The sequence below is a fragment of the Chelonia mydas genome, chromosome 11, assembly GCF_015237465.2.
Source record: "Chelonia mydas isolate rCheMyd1 chromosome 11, rCheMyd1.pri.v2, whole genome shotgun sequence".
Classification (NCBI taxonomy): domain Eukaryota; kingdom Metazoa; phylum Chordata; order Testudines; family Cheloniidae; genus Chelonia; species Chelonia mydas.
This window is the reverse complement of record NC_051251.2, coordinates 62,242,647-62,264,233: the sequence shown is the minus strand read 5'-3', so window position 1 is coordinate 62,264,233 and position 21,587 is coordinate 62,242,647. Positions and strand designations below refer to the sequence as shown.

Sequence of the window (21,587 nt, the reverse complement as noted above, 5' to 3'; positions counted from 1 at the left end):
TGGACTCGAGGCCAGATTGTGGTCCCATCGAAGTCAGTGGGAGTTTTGCCATTGACTCTGACTGGAGCAGGATTTGGCCCAATGCACAGCTTTATTCAGCAAAATCTCGCTTTAATGTGCGTAAACTCTACCCAGCCTGCTAGCTGCAACAACATCTTGGGCTTTCCCTCTCCGTGATCCCATGGGACTTGGGCAACAACAAAAGCCTGAATTCCCAGCTACCCTCCCTCGCTTACAAAATTGTGGTTGAACTCCACCTCGTGGCTTCCTGGTCCCTGACAAAGAAGTCACCTGAGGACAGTCAAACCTCACAAACCAGTGGGTCAAGGGAGTCAACACAGCCTAAGATGGAGAGTGTGTGATGCTCACAGAGTCTCACATGAATGGCGAAGGTACCCAAGATCTAGAACCAACCCGAGGGGGCTGACAGCATTTTCCCTTTTCTGCGTGTTAAATCTATCACTGGTCCTCCGGTTCAGTTAACTGAGCACACAGCCCTTTGTTTGCCTATAGGAAGGGAGGCAAACAAAGGGCTGTTGTGGGGGCCGGGGGGGGAACGACAGTTCCTGGGGAAACAAAGGGCAACATTTTCAAAAGTGCCTATGTGATTTAAGTACATCTGAAAATTTTACCACAAGGATTTTGGGTGAAATCAAAGGAGCCCTGACTATTCACATTGACTGAGAATCTAGTCCTCTTGTCTTTAAATCACACATGTGTCTTTAAATCACCTCCATTTTATGTGATACTGTAGATTTAATATTTGGTCATCTGTCTTTTTAAGCACCTAGATCCAGGGATAAGTACCCAAAGCCAGATTTTCCAAAGAACTCCCCGTCCAACAGCTCTCATTTGGGCAGCTAAAAGTGAGACGGGACTGGGTTTGCCTAGAGAGCTGTCTGCTCAGCAGCTGTCATCCAGAACAATGGGAGCTGCTAGCTGCTGATTCCTGTTGAAAATCTGGCCTCTTAATTTAGGTGCCTGAATGGAAGCAGAGCTCTTTTGAGAATCTGGTCCCGGTTGTGGTTGCTGAGCATTTTTGAAAATCTGGCTCTTTAAAATAAACACATAATTGGGGTGGAGCAAGAGAGAGACTACACAAGGAATCACATCTGACAGTACTGACATTATCAGACAATAACCCTTCCCCCCCAAAACTGGAGGCTGGCAATGCCCACGGTGAAGGCTGGATCCAGTGTAGGCATAATCAAATAATGTGCTTGCATCTGAACATGTTATCCAGCTAATCCTATTTATATATATTTTTAAGAGGCTTAAGAAAATTACCCGTCTTTTTAATGCAGCACTAAGGTTCTCCGTTATGATAAGAAAATGGTTTGTAATACAATAGAGTTTATAAAGCCTGTGGGCACACCAGACTGGCCAAGAGCAAGCATAGAAAAAGGATACATAGAACATAAACAGGGACACATCCTTTGATGAGAAGGAAATTTGATCATTTGCACATCCTGTCTTTCCAAGATCCTCATCCTCCTCTCTCCCTCCCCCCTGCCCCCAACCAAGGGCTTCCTCTGTCTTTTATCCCTGGATTATCTTTTGTTTGCTCAGAATGATAAAGGATAAACCAAGCACAGACCCTCTGGAGTCTTGCCTTTTTATAAGCATCTCTGTGAAGTAGAAGAACATTGGTGTTCTTTATTTTTATTGTAAGAGGCTGCTTTCTGCTTGTCTTTGCTCTTTAAGAGCCAACCAAGTCCCTTCCCGCCAATCCCTTAACCCCCCAATAAACAAACCACCCTTTTTGGTTTCTGTTGCAAAAAGACAACAGTTGTGATCATTCAGATCCAAGGAGATCTCACCACTCACTATTAACTCAACAATCTCCTTTAGTCATTTGTTACATGTCGAGTTGGAAGAATAATACCTCTCTCTTTTTATCTAAGTGTTTTTTTCTATAGCAGCCACCATCACAGTGTCTATTTGCTGTTTTATTCAATGAATTTGTTCCCTTAAAATTGTCAGTTTTCCCCCCGTTCGACCAAATCTGTGGCTAGGTAAAAAGTATTCAGCAGTTTAAACTGATCATATGTAGTGTAATCTGTCCATCAATTTCCTACCACCCTTTCACTAGGTCTAGTTTGGGAAGCTCAGGGACTCACTGTGTTCAAAGTGGTTCAAAGTGATGGCTCCTTTACTTCACTGGGCCAGCTTTGACTTAACACTTCCTTTCCTTTCTCTTCCTCTTTCCCTCTTCCCAAGTGTGCTCACCGCCCCCTATTCCAGGCCTGTATTCAGGCATGCCCTTAAGCACATACTTCAGTCCATCCGTATTCAGGAAAGCATTTAAGCATGTGCTTCAAGTTAAACAGGTGCTTTCCCGAATTAAGGTCCCAGATAGTGAGAATCCCATTTCTCCACCTCTAAACTGCTCCCTCTTAGATTTCTTTTTAACTTCTTCCTTTTCACCCTCCACTGACGACAGAAGGGTCCTTGCCTACAGTAAACATCCTGGTTTTCTGAGCTTTAAGTAGCCTTAGGTACATCTTTCAGCAGTGTCGGTGTAGTGTAAACCAACTGCATACCACTCTTCAGAGGTGGAGGTGAGTACTTTGGCAATCAGAGCATGAAAATGGTGATCGAACTACTGGTAGGGGGAGCATTTATGTACGTGATCCATCAACGAGTCCATTAAAAACCCCTCTTTCAGGGCTGTGGGTTTACACCACGAGCCTTTTGGACTGTATTCATGCTATCAGCCTAGAGGACAATTTTTAAAACAACCCCTATAGGTCGATTCAGGTGTTATAACTTTTAGTGAGAAAAGGAAGTGGGGGTGGGGAGACAGGAAGCTAGAAGTCTGTCACTTTATTTTCTCCCTCCCCAAGTGCGTACGCATGCGCACTTTCTCCCTTTTTCAAACAACATCGGTGGCTTCTTTTTAAAGCACCAAAATTTCAGGTGCACACAGTCTTTGGTGTAAACGGAGGTGCCGAGGGCACGCTCCAGGACCAATGACTTCAATCAGTTTTGTAGCGGACCTTTGGCCTTGGGTGGAAACACAACTCTCTTTGTCATGAAAGGGGATTAACAGCTGAAGTTCCTTCTGGAAAAACAGGATCCTTTAAAATGAAGTGTTTAGTTTTGCCCCCACGTCTTACAGGACACAGATCGTATTGTTAATTTTGGTTGGCAAACTACCACTGATGTGAGGAGCAGCATATGTACAGCTAGTGGTGTATGCTTTGGAGGCAGCCGGGAAGAAAGCAGAGGGAGCTGAAGTAGCCTAGAAGGAGATGAAAGAGTCCACAGGGTGGTTGAGGCACCATGAACGTGTTGGTTATTAGTGTTGCTGAAGAATTAGTTGAGAAGCTTTTCAGAACCATGGGTGACTTTACATACCCTATATCAGAACACCTGGGTGAGCCATGGCCACAGCTGTCACATGTGTTCAACTGAGGGAAACGTGATGTAAAACTCTTCAATTTTATTTTAATATATATATGGGTATCCTCCTTGACTGCAAGCTAAGAGTCATGTGCTCCTCTCCACACAGCTGGAGGGGTAGGTAGATTGCTAAGAGGACCAAATCTCACTGGGCAGGGATCTGAGCAGAGGAAAAAGATGGCTGAACATTATGTTCTCTTCCCATCCCAGCTGCCTCCTCTTGTTGCTCTGCAGATGCGGAGATGAAACCCACCAGCTTGTTTGGAAGCAGGCAGTTTATGTCCATGCAAGCCCATCAGGAATGATGATATTTTTATGCATCGCAAGCTGTCCATGCTAGGAACAATGCAGGGACACATGCAGCCTTTCTGAATCCTGGGAGGTAGTACGTGCTGGGCGTGGGTACAACATGCAGCAATGCCATAGAGCTGGAAAAGTTGTGGAGACAGAGACCTGTCCTGTAGAAGACCAGAGATCTACAGGATTTATCCCTCATGGATCCCTATTTCCGAACCTATTGAGGACAACTGTCCATTCTGGGCCAACCCTATTGCCAGCACCAGTTCCAAGAAGGGAAAATGTGGCCGGACCTCAGCCACTTAATAGCTGCAGATGCGTCTTGGGCTTTTTGATGGTAGCATTTAGCTGTAATATTTTGTGGGGACTTACATAAGAACAACCCTACTGGGTCAGACCAAAGATCAATCTAGCCCACCTTCCTGTCTTCTGACAGTGGCCCCTGCCAGGATGCTGAGCTAGATGGACCTTTGGTCTGACCCAATGTGGTTGTTCTTACGTAAGTGATCCATTCCCTGTCACCCATTCCCAGCTTCTGGTAAACAGAGGCTAGGGACACCATCCCTGCCCATCCTAGCTAATAGCCATTGATGGACCTCTCCTCCATGAATTTATCTAGTTTTTTTTTTACTTTTTTTTTCCCAGTTGAAACTGTCCTCCGCCTCTAGGAGCCTCCCGAGTAGATGAAGCTAACTGAATTACTAGCTGGGAAAGAGCCTGCAGGATTACTCATGTATCATTTTATGAAGTATAAAAATATATTGGAGCAGAACATAAGGTTATTAATATGAAACAAACTTTTGGTTCGGTTATTAACATTAACAAATCTTGCCATGTCAGTGACTCAGCAGACTTTTAATCAGTATTGCTTCTGGTTATCAGCAGGCATCTGAGAGAAGCAGTGGTCAGGTGGTGGTCTTGTGGCTGGTCATAGTTTAAAATGCCAGCTGGTGCCTGTCTTCCTGGCACCCATACTTGTTTTGGCAGCCGTAATATCCATAACATGCTGCTTTCTCCATTAACCTGATGAGAGAGATAGCTGTCCAAGGACATATTTGGTACCCTTCAGCTGGACAATACTAGCTGCGGTGAGCCTTCTGTATCAGAAGCCCACTGTCCATTTTAAGTCTTTCCTCTCTGTCTCTCCCTCCATTCTTAATGCACATACGTCACCCTGGAACGTGAAAGAATGCCGGATTCCAACTCCATACCATTCTAAAATTATTCTTTTTAAATTTTTCCTACTCTGCTTTGTAAAGAAGCATGGACCAGATCCTCAGCTGGTATGAGTCAACACAGCATCATTGATTACACTGGAGCTATGCTGATTTACACCATTTGAGGATCTGGCCATATATGTGAAGGTAGTCTTCTTGCAGATTTTCTGCTCTTACAATATTTATCATATTTGCTCACCCCTGCATACAAGTAGTAGTAGGCGCACAGAGAATCAGAGAGTAATGGCAAAAGGACAGACGAAGTGCACTACACCAGGCCTTTGCCCTCTGATTTTCATGATTCTTTCTTTGCCTCATGCTGAAGGCACCGATGGGACCTGTTGCTTTTATCATAATTTATTCTGCATAAATCTGTTTGTGTGCACAACAAATTCTAGCAACAAGCTTTAAAAAAAAAAAAAAAGCGTTTGTCAGTGTTTATTTTGTAATGTAGCTTTGTGTGGCACTGCATGAATTTTCAAAGCATCACAGACAGGTTAATTCTGGAAGTGGCCTGCCACAGTGTACACTGGGCTAAGATTCCGGCAACAAGCAGCAAATGTAATTTGTGGTGGATTCTTTTTATCATTACTAAGTATAACTTAGAAAGTATCTTACAGGTTTGGATGTCAAGAGTGAAGGCCAAGATATTCAAAAGTTCCAAGCGATTTTGGGCATCTCAGGTTTTGAGGGCCCAGTCTGAGGCATCTTAAAGGGGCCTTATTTTTCAGAAAGTGCCAAGCACCTGCCCTCTGGAAGCAGTCCTCTTTAAAAGGGATCACTAGGCACTTCTGAAAATCTTGGCCGAAGGCTGCTTTGTATATAGTGGCATTTGGGTGGTCGGTGTGAAAGCAGTTGCTGCTCTCAGTCCAATTCCTAGCATATCACATTTGGCATTTATGTTCTCTCTTCCTTGCTGGAAATGTTAGCAGAAGGGTCAAGGATCGAATGGCCATGAAGAAAGAATTGCCCATTGTCCTCAGAAATTCAGTCACAGTGAATACACTTTGGTGGAGCAAAGCACTGTGTTAATGTTGTGATTGGACAGAGGTTTTCATTCTCTAGGGCTCTCATTCGGAGAGCCTTTCATAAGCACTAACATGCATCTACATTTGTACAAGTGCCAGCATGTTTTGCATGTGGACTAAAGAGAAGATGGCCTTGGGGGATAAAGCCCAGAACTGGGAAGTGAAAGACCTGGATTCTGTTGCTGGGTTTGCCAGACTTCTTGTGGTACCTCGAGCAAATTCCTTATCTCACTGTGCCTCAGTGTCCTAATTTATAAAATGGGGATAATGCCTAGCTTCCTCTCAGGGATGTTGTGAGACTACCTTCATCAATATCTGTATAGCACTCATTCTCAGACAGAAGGCTCTTTGGGCCAGATTTTCAACAGAGCTCTGCTTCGATTTAGCTACCAAAATGAGCAGCTCAGCCCTCAAATCTGGCCTCTTATTTTGATGCCCAAGGGGGTGCTGAGGTCTTTTGAAGATATGGCTACACGTAAGGGTGCTGAGCCCTTGAAAAATCTGACCCTATAAAATATGCAAAATTATTTAGTTTTATTACTACAGCTACTTAGTTAATGAGTTAGCTTGCCCATTCCCCAGTTTCTGACAGTATGAATCTAGTGGGGTTGGGCTGAGGGGAGAATAATCTGCTAATGGATGAGCCAACATAGCTACTTATCTTGAATGGTCACCTTGACTTTGTGACCACATGTGGCAGGTTCCAGGGAACTGCTGTAAACCTGGGTGAACATTGTTCTTGTGCATGATGATAGAGGAGCAGAAAGGCCTGTTTTTAAAATCCTTATTTTGTTTGTTTTGCAGGTGTTTTTCCAGGTCTGACCATCTTGCCCTCCACATGAAGAGACACATCTAAGTACCTAAAATCCATCAGCATGGCATAGATGTCAGCTGAGCTAAAAGACATGGCATGAAGGGTGGAACTCAGTTATAACCCGCTGCCTTGCGGAAGAAGAGAACTTGATCACATGTAAACCTCTGTACACAGACCACACACTCACACTGTCATGCACCCAACTATACTTAAATACATACATCTGTTCTTTATGCCTTGCCCCAGCTGGATGGAAGAAGGTGCAGGAGAGGAGACCGGGTAGAGGTGAAGTCAGTAAGATAGAATAATTGCTTACAGACTTCATCACCCGTGGATTTGTTTCCAGCTATTGCCAGTAGAAATCAAAGTAAAATGGAAGAGGCTTCTCTGCAGGTGGACAGCAAGTAGGAGGGGCTTATTTAACTCGCTTCTCAATGCAACTCCATAGGAGAATAGGTCGTCTTGAAGTTGCATATTTGTAGCACTAACTTTTCTTTTTAAATAGATGGGGGGGGGGGAAAATAATGACCTAGAAAACCAAATCCCAGTTTGGTAGCCAAAATTAACCTCTTGGTTCCTTTGTTCTTTGTCTGAGAATTCCTAATGCTTGACACGTCAAACTTCTCACAGACACTTTGATCTGTCTTGGTTTTGGTTCTTCCTAGAACTGAGCTATTAAGATCCTTTTAAGTCAATACCAATGGCCTTAATGGCAGTTGACTGTGGAGTGACACCTGTGACATATACATCATCTGTTTGGCCTGAGTTTATGTAGACTTCATGGAGGACGATATTTTTGTTTGGGTATTTTTGTGTTAACTTTTTTTTGGCTATTGCATGCCCTATGCACTGATAGGGATTATGGAAGCTGCTGGCATGACTGAAAAGCGGCCAAAGGAAGAGTCCCTGAAACACCACGTTATATCTCCATAGGGATCACCTTATTGCCATAGCTAGGACTTCTTGTTTGTCTAATGAAAACTTGAAAAGCTCATGTGGAAGCTTAGACATTTTATCTTTTCTCCATGAACAAGTGATCTTCAGAACTCCTTTTCTTCACCTGCTTATCTGTCTTGGACTGGACAATCAGGCATGACGACAGATTTCCTTCAGCACCATGTGAGCATGTTGGCTACAATCCACAGTGATTGACAAATTGTGTTGCGTGTTCTTGTTATTCTATTGACCAGTTTAAAACATTGACTTTTAATTTGTTGAAAGAGCACCTGCAAACATTTATTTTCTAAGCCTAACTTTTGGTTAAGCATCTTACAAAAAAAAAAAAAAAAACCCGCCAAAAATACTACTCTAATCCCAGAGTGGGAAGGTGAGAACCTCTTCCAAATAAAGTGGCTTCATTCAGCATTAATCTTTTAAAGGAAAGATCACAGTCCTCCTTTCCCATTCGTCAAGGTGATGGTATAGCCCACGGATATTAAAAAAAATTGTAAGAATATTTAAAGAGTGAATGAAGGGTTGGCTTTTGTGCACAGCACTGAGGATTTTCCAAGTGATTGGTCTGGTATTGGTAGCACGGGTCCTATTCGACCTTCAGTCTGTACCATCCAGGATCAATGGAAGCCTCACGCTCACCCTTGAATCCTGTAGATAATTTGACCGTCTTGGCTCAAAGTGGACTAAATTTCTTGTTAAAAAAAAAAAAAAGTAATATATATATATATATATATAAATACAACTTGCATTTATAGCAAGTTGGCACTGGCCCTAACTCCAAAGACTGCCTTTAGGACCATATAAAATGGCCTATGCAAGCAGGTGGGGTGGTCATTGGACAGGTTGTATATTTTGTATATTCTAGGACCCTCCCTACAAGACATGTCTAGAAATGAAACAAAATGGCATATGGTCCACAAATGGTTGCTGCTCTTTTATACTGTACTAGCCAACTGCCCTCCTTTGACTGTTTTGACTCATTGACTGTTAAATATTTCCCTTTTGGGATGCAAAACTGAACTCTTAACAAAAAAATCCATAGCTGTAAAACGTAAGAGCAGTCAGTGGAATAATTGGTACTTGCGTTCTCCGCATCTGCGCAACCTTTGTTCCAGTCAGAGAATGAATCTACCTGAAAGATGTTTATTTTGCTCACAGTTTTTACAAATACTGACTGTCAGTTGGACACTTTGGTGGGGAATATGATATCTGGTCCATATGGCATGAGATATGGACCAAAATCTAACCATCTTTTTGGGGGGCAATGATGTAAACAGTGAAAAAAGTAAGAAAAAATTGAGTTTTAGTCCAAAGATTTAAAACTAACTATACTATTAAAAAAAATTACTGGAGCACTGCTTGCTGACAATCTCGTAGTTCTCGACTTCTGTGTTTGCATACTTCTTATGGCCATTCCATCCAGGAGTTCAATTGGGTTCTGAGGGCCCTACAACCCAACTTGTGTTTGAATATGTGGAGCATCTTACCAGGATGTCTCATGGGAGCTTGAGGATACTTGAACCTCAGCTGCGTGAAACTATAGAGCATCCATTTAGTGCATTAGATAAAAATTTAGAAAACTCTAGAAGACGTTCCTATAGCATCCTACAGTACATGTGCACATACTCACCACTACATTAGGCTATGAACCTGTATAAATGTTCTCTTCAGAACTCTAGGTAATCCTGCCTCTAGAAATGTTACTAATAGTCCAGAAGACTTAATATTAAGGGCAATTTAAGTACAAGGCTCTATTTTAAAAATGAAAAAAAAATGGAGAGAAAATATTTGCTTCCTCTTGTCACTTGAGGTCTTGTTAACATCTCATTTAAAATATAGCAGAACAAGGGCCCTTTTGATAAATATCAAAAATTTCTGAAATATTTGGAAACTCTTTCGTTTTTACAGATAGGCCTGAATCAAAATACCCCAAAACCACAGGAAAAGGGTTCAGAATCCAAACCAAGACCTGGATTTCTCAGTTGGGCCCTGTCTGTGATGGTCCTCTAACTTTGAAAGAGAAATTTGGGGTTTCGGGACCATCACTGATATTTTTCAGAGACGTTTGTAGTCTGCGTATATTGTGTCTCAGCTCAGTGCACTCTGTCAGTCATTTATAGCAGAAAGTGCACGTTCTAGTCTCAGGGGACAGTGGGTAAAGCAAACAGTTTGGTCATAGTTACGATTTTTCAAAAGCAACTAGGGATTTTGGGTGCCCAACTTGAGACAACTTAAATGGGTCTGATTTCCATGCATTGGTGCTCAGGACTCTGTAGAAAAACCAGGCTCCTTTTAAGTCGAGAGCTCAAAACCTGAGGCACCCAAGATCACTTGCAACTGTAGCAGAAAAACATGGGCTGGGACCCATGAAAAATGGGAAAGAGCTAATCCTCTCTATAAGGCTGCTTTGGGAACCAAGTTATCTAGCAGCTTTTCAAAAGAGCCTTAAAGAGAGGGCTTTACCCTGTTTCCCTTCAAATTGAATTCATGCCCATTTGCAGAACAGAAGACATAAAATGACCAGACATGGCTTCCAAGATCATTGGGGATGGGAACAAATTGAGACACAAGTCCCACAAAAAAACTGATGCCTACAAACTGGTGGAAAAAGAGCACAGAGGAGGAATATGAGTTTCTCTGAATAGTGATGTAGCATTAGTCTGGAGAAGAGCAAGCAGGACACACTTCATATATTAGGACACTGGGGTACCTGAGTTATTCTGGATTTACACTGGTGTAACTGAGCAGAATGTACACCTTAATGGGGTTCTGCTTCAAAAAATGAGTTAAAGTTTCATTATGAGGCTTTATTTTTTCTTTCAGTTATTCCATATCAGATTTTCTTAGTGTAGGTATAAAAGCCGGTTGTCTCATAACTCAGTTTGGGATCGGACATGCAAGTTGGGTTTCCTTCTTTCTTTGGGGTCACCTTTTTGATCTGTATCCTCAGCACTCCTGTCGTGTCTCACTGTTCCCATATCAAGCATGGAGGGCCACAGTGCCATGTTTTTAGTCACTTTTCAGAGTAACAAAAACAACCCTCAAAAGTGTACATATAATATACAAAATGCCAGACAATTCCAGCAATTCGAGTGAGAGCCTAGCAAATACTTCAATCCATTACCCCAGAGGTGCTTTACTCCAGTGACCAGCATTCTGTCTGTTGAACTAGAGAATTACATCCTCAATGGTTAGAAAACAAAAGGTGGATGTCATTTGCTATTAAATTCCATGAATGAAATCCTAGCCCCATGTCAAGACTCCCATTGACTTCACTGGTGCCCAGAATTTCACTTTGTGGGGTTGAGTCTTCGCTCTATTAAACTGGTGTAACAGAATATAGAATCACGCCTAGAGACCTCTATTAGTTTCCTCCTTATTAAATTCTACAGGACTTTTCTATTAGGAGAGAAGTCTTGGAAAAGAAAAAAGTTATGGAAGTCCCAGTATGACTGTCAGCAGACATTACTGTACCATGCAGCCTATGTCTTGGGTCCTTACCCACACATTGGAGTTAAATTACTTTAGATCTAATGTAATTTACATCACTGTGCATATGCACATTAGAATACTATCTTTCTTCTCATTGGCAGCAGGCTTCACTGGAATCTGATTTTATTTTATTTTTTTAAAAGGTAAGCACCATTTTACTTGGTATCCTGAAACCACTGACCAAATATGGGAGAAGAGGGTAAATTGGAATGTAAAAGTGGGACACACTTCGTTGCTTTCAGGATTCTGTGTTTAATTTAAGCTAAAAGCAACTAACCTTTGATGTCCTGCCTAAAACGGAGACGATGGATGAATATGATGGCTAGTGTGACTGAATACACCTTCTCTGTGACTTGATCACTATTTGCAATCTCAGAGGCTCTCTCTCTCTCATTGTTCCCCAATTTTGGGCATTTTTGTTTCTTTAGCATTTTTCAATACAAAGATTGCCCTCCTATTTAAGCTCTTGGGATCTTTGCTTCTCTATGTACCGAAGAGATCATAACAGATGCTTGCAATATAAGAAACAAATCAAGCTTGTTTGTTTCCTTTTCTCCCCTCCACCTTACATGTGTCAAAAAGTATAAAAAAAACATATGAGGGGGAAAAAGTTTGTAAATAATTTCACTTTCACAAGGCCAACCGCCAGTGGCTCCAGGGTTTTTAAATCACACTTTTATTCATGCCTCAACACATCTTGATTCTTGGTATCCCCATGCTGTGCGATTTTGTATTTTTAAGCTTTCATATTTGTGGGCAAAACCTCTAACCCAACACTCCCTTAAAATACATTTTGTTGGTTTCTGGTAGATCATATATTTTAAAAAGAACGTGAAAATAACTCTATTCAGTATTGGCTTGAAAAACAAAAACATGAAAATCCTCTTCTTCCTAAGATTTTACACCCATTGATCGAAGAGCCTTGCCTTCTCTTACTAGCATTATTTCTAGTCCCTTGGAATGATGATTTCACAATGAAGCTAAAGAGGTTAATCTTCCAAGTGTTGCATTAATAATAACAGGGATAACTTCTGCGATCTTCCTCAGCCACAACATCTCAGTGGCTTCAGTGGCAAGTTTTGCCCGTGTAAGAACTGCAGGAGTTGGCCCCCCCACACACACTAAGGTCTCTCTTATGTAGTGAAACTTTTCTCCCTTCTTTGAGAAAGAGGTCAGTATATTCAGAAATGTGGTGACCATCTGCCTTCTGTACCACCTCAAAAGTGGACTTACCTAATCGAAAACATTCAGAAGCAGGTGTTTTCAAACAGGGTTTTGTTTTTGTTTTTTTCCTTAAAGCTTATGAATAGCATTTTTTATGTAAAAATTAAAGTTGGACTGTTCATAATTTTCATAATGAAAGCATTTACTTGTAAGTGTTTGGATTCCAACTTCTGTGTACTGCCAGAAAACAGGTTCTACCCCCTCTCTCTGGGTGTGTATGTATAGCACATACCTACATGGAAGAAGAAATTGAGCTACTGACATTTTCAGTGTGGTAGCCAACTGTGCCTATTGCCTTTGGTTTGGGGAGGGTGCTCACTGTTGCCAGTGCATTTTAGAAATAGCGTGGGTTTACATAGGAAGTTTTCAGCCGTATTTGTTGCTGTGTATTGTGAGCTAGTAAGCTGCAAACTAGGGGGCGGGAAAAGGAGGGCTCAGACTATACCCGGAGAGTAAAACGGAATGGAGAGAGATGACATTTTTAGCCTTTATCTTTGGACTGTAGAGAAAAATAAAAACCAACACACAGTCCCAAAAAAGCCTGTTGGCTGGGGGGCTGATCCTTAGCTTATATTTTAACCCATCTCTCCTGTAGTTTAGAACACGAGCCCTACAGGCCCTGAGAGTAGCTTGAAACACTGGTTTAAACACTACTTTGTTACTGGGGCCTTGTCTCTACCAGACAAGTTGCACCAGTTTTATAAAATCAAGCTAGTTAAACGAATGAAAACGCCGCTACATAGGTGCGCTTAGCCTTTGCTCAAGTCTGTTTAGTTTGCATTGGTAACTTTTAATTAATCAATCTTAACTGATGTAAGAAACAGCTAAGCTATTTTAGGTGCATTTATATTAGAGGCTGGCTCTGGTTTAACTAGATTGATTTTTAAAATCAGTCCGATGAACTGCTGTAACTTTTCTCCCATAAAACAAGGCCTTCGTATTTCTGCTCATTTAAACAGGAAGTAAAAAATAATATGGCCAAGATATTTTTCTTTTATGGCAATGTTCACTTTCTGCCCCTCACTCCTTGGTTAAGCTCTTTCTTGGTCCCTACTGTATCACTTTAACAAACAAACAAACAGTACAAGTGCTCCCCCTTTGAAACAAAAACACCCCTCTCCCCCACAAACAACATAGCTTGAAGGATGTTCATTTTGCACTATAATTTTTCTTTTGCCAGATGTGTCTAACAAGTGCATTTGGAGATGCCCTCGGTCACATTCTCTCAGGCCTACTCTGGTATTTCTAATATATCACAGAAGTACCCAATCTTGTAGCCCTCAGTTCTGCCTTTTTTTGACATTTTATTTTTTTTAAGCTTTTTATAAATATATATATATATAAATATAAATATATTACTTTGTCAGTTTTTTTGCTGTACAAAAAGTCTTTAAGATTTAAAAAATATTATTTGTATTATATGATGGTGGTATGTTAATGTTACAAAATTATTAATGAAGAAAAAATTTATTTTTGTTACTGGTCTGTTTCATAATTCTTTTTTAAATTGGTATATTGTAAGATATCTATGCAAAAATGTTATGTGATGCATTTTTATTTAAGAATGTAATATGTGTAATAAACAGTAGAATGTGTTTGGCCTGAAAATGGTCAGTGTGTCCTGAATGTTATTTCGTTATTGGAACTTTTCTGAATAAAACCTCTCCAGATAATAAGGCCTTAGCACTGCAAACACGTACACAGAATCATAGAACCGGGACTGCAAGGGTCATCTTGTCTAACCACCTGCCAAGAGGCAGGATTTGTTGTGTCTAAATTATCCAAGACAGATGGCTCTCCAGCCTTTTTCTGAAAGCCTCCAGTGAAGGAGATTCCACGACCTCCCTAGGCCGTGTGTTCCATTGTCCTACTGTTCTCACAGTTGGGAAGTTTTTCCACGAGATTTAATCTAAACCAGCCATGCTGTAGTTTGAACCCATTGTCTCTTGTCCTGCCCTCTGGGGCAAGAGAGAACAATTTTTCTCCATCTTTTTTTATGGCAGCCTTAAAGTATATGAGTGGTCCCACTGAAATCAGGATCAGGAACTAAATTATCTACTTTGTTTTTACTTTAGACCAGCTGAGTGTCATTTACATACATGCCCGGTTTGGGAGACTCACCCTAAAGATATTCCCTTGATTAAAAATGTTCCTGATCCTCAGCTGGTATAAGTCAGCATCACTCTGCTGGAGCTATGCCAATTGACACCAGCTGAGGATCTGTCCCATGGCATTTTTATAACATACAGCACTTGCATAGCACTTTACATCTATACCGGTCCAAACATTTTATAAAGGAAAGTAAATATTATGATCCCCTTTTACCAGGGGGTCAGAGTCACAAAGAGATTCAGTGACTTGCTGAAGGTTGAACAGCTCAGTGACGGAGGCGGGGATAGCATTGAGGTCTCCCGAATCCCAGGCCTGTGCTCCTGTCTATGGAGCACATTCCCTCTCAAGGTGCTATAGAGCAAAATTTACATCTCTGCTCTCACTTAGTCTCTCTTTTTTTGTGGCTGCAATTTTGCAGGCACTATTTAGTTCACTTGGATGTCCCAGCCCCTGACTGTACCAACAAATCAAGTTCTTGGATGGCCAACGACAGTAATAGTGGACAACACAAATAATAATTGGCATAAAATAAAGAGGCCAACTTCTTAAAATCGGTCTTGAAATCCTTTATGTTTATGCTGGTGGAAGTGTATATTCAACCCCACCTGCCTCATTGGGAATTGCATGCACTCATCCGATGGGCTGGTTGGGCCCCTATGATGCAATCTATCTGTTTTTCCTCCCTGGGACAGCATAGCTCATTACCCCAGGGAATTGCTAATAGCACGATTAGTGTTAGACACTTTGGACCTGATCATCCAGTCAGTTGCGTGTGAACAACTCCCAATGACTTCTATGAGATCCCAATTGGGCTTCAGATGTTGGTAGTACATCCATGGCTTGGTTTTGATTTCAGTGATATTGATCAAGACTGATGTAAGTCCTCTACAGTCATATCTGGGGGAAGACTAAAGTGGGTAACCACGGTGTTTCCAATACCCATGGGGGGTAACTATTGAATGAGCACTGTATTATAAACCTACATTTTTAATAAGGGCTTCTGGTGAAACATAAAAATGGTGGGTGCTGTGTGTTTTTGGTCAGAGAAAAGCTGTCATTTTAAAGTTCCACATAGACTTATGGGGCTTGTGAAAAGAGGTATTTGGGGGTGGGACTGTTGTAAGCACTCAACACTGATTTAATTCTTTTTCCCATTTAGGTCAATAGTGAAACTCCTAACGACTTTCATGGAAGAAGAGCTAATACTGAGCACTTCTGAAAATCCTGCCAAAGGTTAGGAGACAAAGATTCTCCTGGGTGGATAATCAGCAGGGCTTACTTTGTAATGAAATGGGTGCCAGGGCTCAAGCAATTTTTTCCCATTCATAGCTGATGCACCAAGCCAAAAGATGCTAGGGCTATGGACTGCCAAGCCTAGAGATGCCGGGACTCAGCCCTACCACAAATTAAGGACTGGTAATCAATATGATGGCACAAGTCAATGCTTCATATTTAATGGTGACCACTACATGTCCTATATGGGAGTATATTATTAGTTACACTTCTGCCAACAAAGAATGCAACACTTGTTTAAGTGCTGAGGTTGCGTTCCTTTCTCTCTGCTGATCAAATAGTAAACCTGATGTTGCTTTAAAAAAAGCCATTGTATGTTAAATGAAACATTTTCTTATAGTAAGTGTGAAATAGTCTGAGTACTTTGACATCATGCCACAAAAATACAGAGCTGAAAAACTTGTCCATTTATTATAGGTGGAAATACTTGTATTATGTGGCTATAATTATAGCAGTGTACATAATTATTCCAAATGTCTACAATGTATGGAATTATAACCATATAATAAACATTTTATAGCATCTTTCATACAAACCTTATGCCCAAATCCTTAACCTCTCTCTCTCCCTGGGTGCTGTGGAAGTTTTGGGTTAAGTAAGCGTAACCGTCATCACTAAAACCTTTGGTGCAATTTGACTGACTTCTGCCTGCCTAGCCTGTAATAAAGGACAGAGCCAAGCCTTTGACTAGTTTATCAGATGCAGAACTCTCACTTACAGGTAAACATTTTAATAATTTTGTTCTTTAGGAACTTTCAGAAAATCCTATCCTTTACCTTATCATATTTCATTTCCTTTTAGGAGCCGCTACATACTTACTCTACAAGAATAGCAGTCACACACTTCCCTGGACTTAAGGCCAGGAAAGCTGATCATATAAAGAAACATCTTCCCCCTCAAGCTGTTCAACTAACAGAAAGAGAACAACAGCTTCCACTCCTTCAACAGCTTCCACTGCCATTGCTCTTCCTGCAGAGGGGCAAGTACCAGTACTACATTCTCCCCATTTAAAACAAAAATCTGCATCCACTGATGCTAGGGTCAGTCCCCGCCTTGTTTCCCACCCAGATTAGAAGGGATACCCTCCCTCCAAATACTCCTCCAAGGCACATCAGCTGGAATGGGGTGTGGTGAGAGCTGAACTGGTAAGGCTGTTCCTTCAGGCTAAACGAATCCAATCAGCTCCTGAATAAACTCAGCCTCTTCCTAGTCATGACTCCAAGACTACAAGGCTATCTGGTGGACAGTACAAAGTGTCATAGACGGCTGCCAGCTTGCATTTGTTTTCTAGAAAGAAATTAGTCTAGATCTGGTTGAAACAAAATGTGGGGATCGTTTTGCAAAAGAAAATGAAGAAACTATAAAAATGAGTGTGTTACTTTTTTCTACCTTTTTCCAGTCGAAGGTTTTCCCACCAAAAAAAACAAACAAAAAAAACATTTTGAAGTATTTTGAATTTTTTTTTAAAAGATAAAAAAAAATAAAAAAACCTCCTTTTTCAATGAAAATTGGACCAGGCTCCCTCCCCGGCTTTCCAAAGACCCTCCACATTGCTGAGTTAAGTCAGTTCTCTCTCCAGCCCTGTCTGCTGACACAGCATTGGCATGTGTGTCTTCATCGGAGTGTAGGGAGGCAACTAGAGTCATCAGAGCTGTGAGACATGGGGGCTCTCGAGGGCAAGGGGTTGCCGATTTGCTTCGTTTCCTGATAACGCTATTTTGCTTCAAACCACGTAGGAGGTTTCCTGAGTTCAAAGACCTTTCCTTGGCATCCAACTGAGCAGATTCAAATTCTTTTATTGTTTACACTGGTTGGCTAGTGTCTAAATTACCGTATAGAAGTACCAGCGCAGGTTGTAGTGGGTCTAATCACATGGATTCACAGCTCCTCAGTGTTTGTTTTTTCTTCCGCCAAATGCACTCAGAAACTTGATGACACTCACCAAAAGCTGCTATATTTCATCTGGAAACTATCCCATATCATAAATCCCTATCTACCCTGTGGGGTGGGAAGGAGTAGCCTCAAACTCAGCCCGTGTTCCCAAAGCAGCACGGAGTGTTGACTTCAGGCTGAAAGCCCAAACCAGGCAGATTTCATCTGGTCTGGGGCTCATTATGAAGTTTCTGAACATTATCAGTGTACCTCAGGATTCAGGATACATCCCCCCCTTAGTATCCAGCGGTTCAGAGAGAAATAATTAGGAAACATTAGGAAATTCTCCCCGATATAAGGACATTGATGGAAAGTTGCTTAATGACAGGGCCTACATTTGGTGGCATGATTCTCCTGTCACTCATCCTGGCGTAAATCAGGGGTAACCCCTTTAAAGTCACTGGAGTTAAAGTGGTATAAAACTGGTATGAGCTGGAAAAGAATCTGCTAAGGGGATTTTAGCCCAGTCCTTACTAGGCTGAACAATAGTCCAGTGCAGAGTACGTACTCGAAGGGAAGTATGGTTAGAATAGAAGCCTGAGAGTCAGGAGACCAAGGTTCAGGTTCCTGCTCTCTGCCCCTCCCTCCCCGACAGACACTTCCCCTGGGAACTTAGAAAGTCACTTAAGCCTCTCTGTGCCTCATTTTCCCCTCCTGTACAATGGGGATAATAGCACTGCCCTACCTCACAAGGCGTTGAGAGGACAAATTCACTAAAGACTGTGAGGTGTTCGGACACTATGGTAATAGGGCCACATAAGTACTGCAGATGGAGTGTGCTAAATGAAGCACTATTTAAAAACTGAGGTGGAAAAGTATTTTTGGATGCTCAGGAAGGATTTCTGAAAATAGGCGGCTTCCTACTCTCCAAAAAACTCCACTTAGCTTAGGAAGTAGAAAGCTGGGGCAGAGTTGGGAGTCAAAATCTTAGCAAAAAGGGCCTTGAGTAACAGAATCTCTCTGAAAGGCCAAATGCAAATCTCTCTCCAATGCCTTCCTCAGACCCTGCAAGGATATGGTTAGCGGAGGACACAGGAAGAGATCTGCGATAGCTGAGCTAATCTGGAAAGGGGAAGATAAAGCAGCCCTGGTAATCGGAGCAATGATGCATAGCACTGTGGGAAACGTTTATGAACTCTCCGAGCGCTGTAGGGGAGGAGTAAGGGTTCCTTTTACCTCTCCATCTAAATTCAAGGTAGTAGCTCCCGGACAACTCCATCAACACACACAAAACCCAGATCACCTCAGTCATCACTTTATCCTCGGGTGAGCAGATTAGAATGCTTTGCTTGTCTACATCTGGTCTTCTCAATGTTTCTCAGCTTCAAGTTTACCGTGTTGGTCTCAGGATATTAGAGAGAGACAAGGTGGGTTAGGTAATATCTCTTATTGGACCACTTACTATTGATGAGAGAGGACAAGCTTTTGCGCTCCACAGAGCTCTGGATAGCTCGAAAGCTTGTCATTTTCACCAGCAGAAGTTGGCCCAATAAATGTTATTAACTCACGCACCTTGTCTCTCGAATTCATCTTAATCTCACTTGGACGTGGCTCATCCCTTGCTGCCATTGAGTGAATTTCAGGTTTTTAATATTGCCTGGAGAAAGAATACGTTGGTACTTCTGCCTGACCTCTTCAATAGGCTGTTTCCTTCAAGTTTAAGGGGCTCTTCTTACAGGGAGCACATGGGCTACCAAGAAACAATGAGCACGATGACCTGGTCACAGTCTCCACAGCTCAACAAAGAGAATGATGCATTGGTGAGTCAGTGTGACGAGAGCCAAAGTGTGTATGTGTGTCAGGTAAAGCAGAAGACTTAGCTGCTTTGTCCTAAAAATAAAGAATGAAGGAGGGGCAGATTTTCACAATACGTGTACTGTATCATTGGGCCATTAATGAATGGTGAGTTCTTCTAAGTGCCTGGGTAATTAGACATCACTAGAAGGAACTTCCCTATGGGGACACTATCCATCTATGTATTTATATGGCCTTCATCCTCATCATAGTATCTGATTACCTCACAGTCACTAATGGACGTTACCCTCAAAACACCTGTTTCAGGTAGGGAAGTATCATCCCCCTCTATAGGATGGGGAACCAAGGCACAGTGTAGATTAAGTGAACCGTTCAAGGTCGCACAGGAAACCCATCGCTGAGCTGGAAATTGAACCCTGGTATCAGTCCAGTGTTTTATCCACTGGACCAGCCTTGCTCAGGTGTGGTACAGCTGTCAATCTTCTCTCCTCCTCCTCAGCATTCCTCCCTCTCTCCACACTGAAGGGCACACACTTCCCTTCATTCCCACCATAACTAGCGCTCAGTGTCGCGAGTTAAAATTCTTTTGTTGCTCAGAGATCCCTTCTCTATAAAGTTAATTGTTTTCTTGGCAAGCCAAATAGCATTGCCTCTCCTGGGTGGAAATGTTTACAATTTTCTTTGCTAAGCGCTGGGGTTATTTTTTCCACATTAGAAACCTAATTTCCTGTGATTCTTGGAGAGTACAGGCAGGAAGAGGGGTCAGGAAGCTCAGCACAGAGTGAGGCAGTGATTAAGAGAGAGGGCTCGTTTGCTTTCTCTCCATCCACAACTACTGGAAGGAGTTTTGTATGTTCCTGACCCGATAGCATTTTGCATTTCCCCAGTTAAGGGCACCACTTTGTAGCCCCTCACATAGCAGGGCCTGGGCAAAGGCAGAGAAAACAAAATACTAAATCGCACCCCTCAAAATTTAAAAGCAAGAGGTGGGAGAGGGCACGTATTATCACCCCCATTTCACGGACAGGGAACTGAGACACCAAGATCCTGAAATTTATTTCGGCATGTATCTGCCTCTTTAGGAAGCAAAGTCCACCATTTAGGCCCCACTGACATTTTCAAAACCGCCCCGCACGCTACCTAACCCCATAGAGGCCTGAAAGTTTCTGCTGGTGAACTTTTGCAAAGGCTGCTAAACCCCTATGCCGTCCCACAGCTAACGAGCAGCTCTAAGCCCTTGCTCGCCCTGAAGCAGGATTCTCGGGGGAACACCTTTCTTGCCAGCAGAGCCCAATCCTAGAGGTATGTTCAGAGCATACCTAAGGCCCAATATCTGTCAGACCCAGCAGCAGGAGGGCCAGATGTAGCCGGGGGAGGCAGCAACACAGCATGGACACAAAAGAGACAGTTGGACAATGCAGGGAGAGAGCGAGAAAAGTATCGAGCAGAAGACGGAGGTTGTTTCAGATGCTAGGACATGGGCTTCCTAAGCAGCTGGCCTGGCTTAGGTGCCTAACTCCAGGAGAGTGTGTGTGGCGGAGGATTCCAAGTGAAAGGAGGCGCCTCTCTCGGTCCCATCAGACGGGCACCCGAGGTCGGCCGCTGAGGCGCCTCTCCCCACCCCCCTCCTCGCCACCTCAGGGAACTCCCTGTTCAGCTTGCTGGCTTCTGAGGATCCCTTTCTTGGGCACCTAATTCTCCCCACATATTCTATGGGGAGCCTGGGCACCTGGCTGAGGATTCCACTCTGGGTTAAGTGTTGCAATGCTGAGCAGAACAATCCCTCAGTACCTTTGGGGATCTGGGCCAGAGAGATTAAACGACCTGCCCAACACCACACAGGGAGTTTGTAGCAGAACTGGGTGGACTGAACCCAAGGTCAGTGCCTTAACCACCAGACCTCTCTTCCTCCAGCAGGAAAGCTATTGAATTTGCGGGTGGAGGGAAATTACTACGTGGTACATTGAGTCTTGGGGGGGTCTGATCTTGCCTCTCTTGTACAACCAACACTCCCTCACTTCAAACGCAGGAGCTGGCCCTGATCGTGCTGGCTGGTTTGGGGAA

The 21,587-nt window shown here is 42.6% G+C and overlaps 1 protein-coding gene across 2 annotated transcripts in view; it reads left to right on the top strand.

The window, feature by feature from the left end:
* Positions 1 to 14,039, top strand: part of KLF7 (Kruppel like factor 7) — a 76,005-nt gene extending 61,966 nt beyond the window's left edge. The window contains exon 4 of one of the 2 annotated variants that reach the window (XM_007071832.4): positions 6,752 to 14,039. In XM_007071832.4, coding sequence (XP_007071894.1) covers positions 6,752 to 6,803 — 52 coding nt within the window. In that variant the 3' untranslated portion in view covers positions 6,804 to 14,039. The remainder of the gene's footprint in view (positions 1 to 6,751) is intronic. The other variant, XM_007071833.4, reaches the window with a different exon arrangement.
* The last annotated feature ends 7,548 nt before the right edge of the window (positions 14,040 to 21,587 follow it).